This window comes from Lolium rigidum, chromosome 6, assembly GCF_022539505.1.
Source record: "Lolium rigidum isolate FL_2022 chromosome 6, APGP_CSIRO_Lrig_0.1, whole genome shotgun sequence".
NCBI classification, from domain to species: Eukaryota; Viridiplantae; Streptophyta; class Magnoliopsida; order Poales; family Poaceae; genus Lolium; species Lolium rigidum.
In genome coordinates this window covers 83,202,001-83,204,424 of record NC_061513.1, presented here as the reverse complement: position 1 = coordinate 83,204,424, position 2,424 = coordinate 83,202,001, and the positions used below count along the sequence as shown (strand labels likewise).

Here is a 2,424-nt window from a genome sequence, read left to right as displayed (position 1 = left end):
ACATGTATATTAGACTAATCACGAAGTAGTCTCTCATTGTATTGAAATTTGGAATTTCTCAAAATTTATCCCTCATAGACTTGTTCTTCTAGATCGCCAAAAGGCTTTGGAAAGATGATAGCAAATAAAGTAAATCAAGACATGGGAGTTGTGTGCCTCTTCTAAAACTTTAATTTGCCTATTTAAACATCTAAATCTGAGTTCTTATGGAAACAAAAAGTCTGATTTATTTAACAGAAAATAATGAACATTGTATACACATAACAACATACGTGAATATATGTAGTTTTTATCCAAATATAAAGGTAGGGCAGCTGCCCCATCTTGCCCTATGGGGAGCTCCGCTCCTGCTGTTACACAACAACAGGTCACACCACGACGACACTTATCTACATTATTAGACAGCGACAAGTCACACCACAACGTTGAAACATCATCCCTCTGAATCGAGTGCAATGAAAAGACACGGAAACACAACGAACGGGACAAACCACCCGGAACTGTAAGACATGAGGAGTAGCTACGGCAAATCACAAATGTCGACGCCAAACGGATAGATCAGCAAGCGACGTACGGCCACACCACCATCAATCATACTTCTCCGCGATGTCAGCTAGACAGCTCGCGAGCTCAGCCGGCGTCGAGAACAACGCCATGTGGTCTGCGCCGTCTATTTCCATCACCTCATCGACCGGGTAGTTTTCTATCATCCACCGCTGGAAGCTCTCGACGATGCCGCGGTCGTCCTTGCAGACGATGAACACCTTACGCACCGACCCGTAGCGAGCCTCAGTGTAGGGCTGCTGCAGCCTCAGGTCGTCGACGAACATCGAACCCTCTCTCATCAGGGATCTTCCGAGCGTTAGGTCCTACCAAAAAATTGGAACATGGAACTTCTCATTTGTGGTAGTTGAACTATATAAACTATTTCTAGGAGGAACTCTATTGGAGGAAACATTTGATCGATTCTCACATGCATGGTATGTTCTAGTCAACTGATGCTCAAATGGTTGATTAGACATGTACAGAACGGGTACCTCCGGCGAGCACAGCTGGTAGAAATTTGTTTGTGTGACCAGCGGCCCGAAGAGCATGGAAATAGGCAGCTTGCCCTCGGGGTCTTGAGGCTTGAACTCCGTGTCCATCCAGTCCAGGGTTCTCCCCTCCACAAACTTTTTAGAGGAAAGCAAAAAATTTAGACCAAAGAATCATTCACTAGTACAAAAGAAGTCACGGTTTGGGCAATAAGCTGGCATATAGTATTGGCGTTACTTGTTTCTGCGCCCGAATCTGGACTTTGAGACAAGAAAAGGACAAGCACTCCGGGTGGTCAGTCTAAATTATTTGACGCATATACTACTATGTCTAAAATGTACTTCTCAGCTGCATCAATCAATTAATTTAGACCAAAGGGAGTAGTGCAAATCATGGAGAACCTGTCATGGCGTATCTACCTTTTCAAGCACGTACGCCGGCGGCGAGCTGTGGTCCGGCATGAAGGCGGTGAGGAACACCGCGGCGGCGATCTTCTCCGGGAACATCTCGGAGGCCAGGGCGATGTTGACGCCGCCAAGGCTGTGGCCGACGAGCGCGACCTTCTCCCCGTCTGGGAGGGTCTCCAAGAGGTCCAGCAGCGGCTTGGTGTAGTCGCGGAACGTCGGCACCTCGTGCAGCGGCCTGGGGTCGACGCCCGACGCCGCGAGGTCAGGCGTGCTGACGCTGTGCCCGGCCGACCGCAGCCGCGTGGCCACCTTGTACCAGGACCAGCCGCCGTGGCATGCGCCGTGCACCAGGACGATATGCTTGCTGCATGCAGCTTTGCCCGCCGGAGCCTCCATGTGCACGTGAGGCTCTGTGCTTGTAGCTGTGGATTGGAGTCTAGGTGCCGGAGTCGATGCGGATGACGGATTTATGTAGCTGCTCGATCTCTACGTTTTGGAGCGGCATACTATATGAACCACGTGGTCGCGTGGGTGCTTTGATAATTTGATTTATTCAGGTGAGAGAAGGGAAATGAGACAGGGGCAGCCCGGGCCTTTTTCCTTTTCACAGATCTGTGTGCGCATTCATCTCTACTTTTTCGTGCACGAATAAGTAAACATCTACTATATTTTAACTTAAATTAGAAGATTTTTTAAAATCAAATTATAAATAATGTAGCAACTTATATAACATAAAATCGAAATATCATAAAATTATATATTAGAAACAAATCTATGATACGGAGTAATTTATTATTCCCTCTAGTCCATATTAACTGTACATCCATATTAGCAACAAATAATTAATATAAATTAGAAGGAGCAACATTAATGCTGCAATACTACCTTATAAAATTGGTCAAAAATTATTACATTTGATTTAAAACAAAGGCTATAGGTACATTTATTTGTGGACGGAGGCAGCACGACTCTTATGGTGTAA

At 46.1% G+C, this 2,424-nt stretch overlaps 1 protein-coding gene across 1 annotated transcript; it reads right to left on the bottom strand.

Annotated features, from left to right (window-relative positions):
* Positions 1-519: 519 nt before the first annotated feature.
* On the bottom strand, positions 520-1,838 carry LOC124658876 (salicylic acid-binding protein 2-like). Its single transcript, XM_047196872.1, has 3 exons — positions 1,455-1,838; positions 1,038-1,172; positions 520-869 (listed from the first exon to the last, which is right to left on the bottom strand). Exons 1-3 carry the CDS (start codon positions 1,836-1,838, stop codon positions 588-590), a joined length of 801 nt encoding a protein of 266 aa, XP_047052828.1. The 3' UTR covers positions 520-587.
* Between the last annotated feature and the right edge of the window lie 586 nt (positions 1,839-2,424).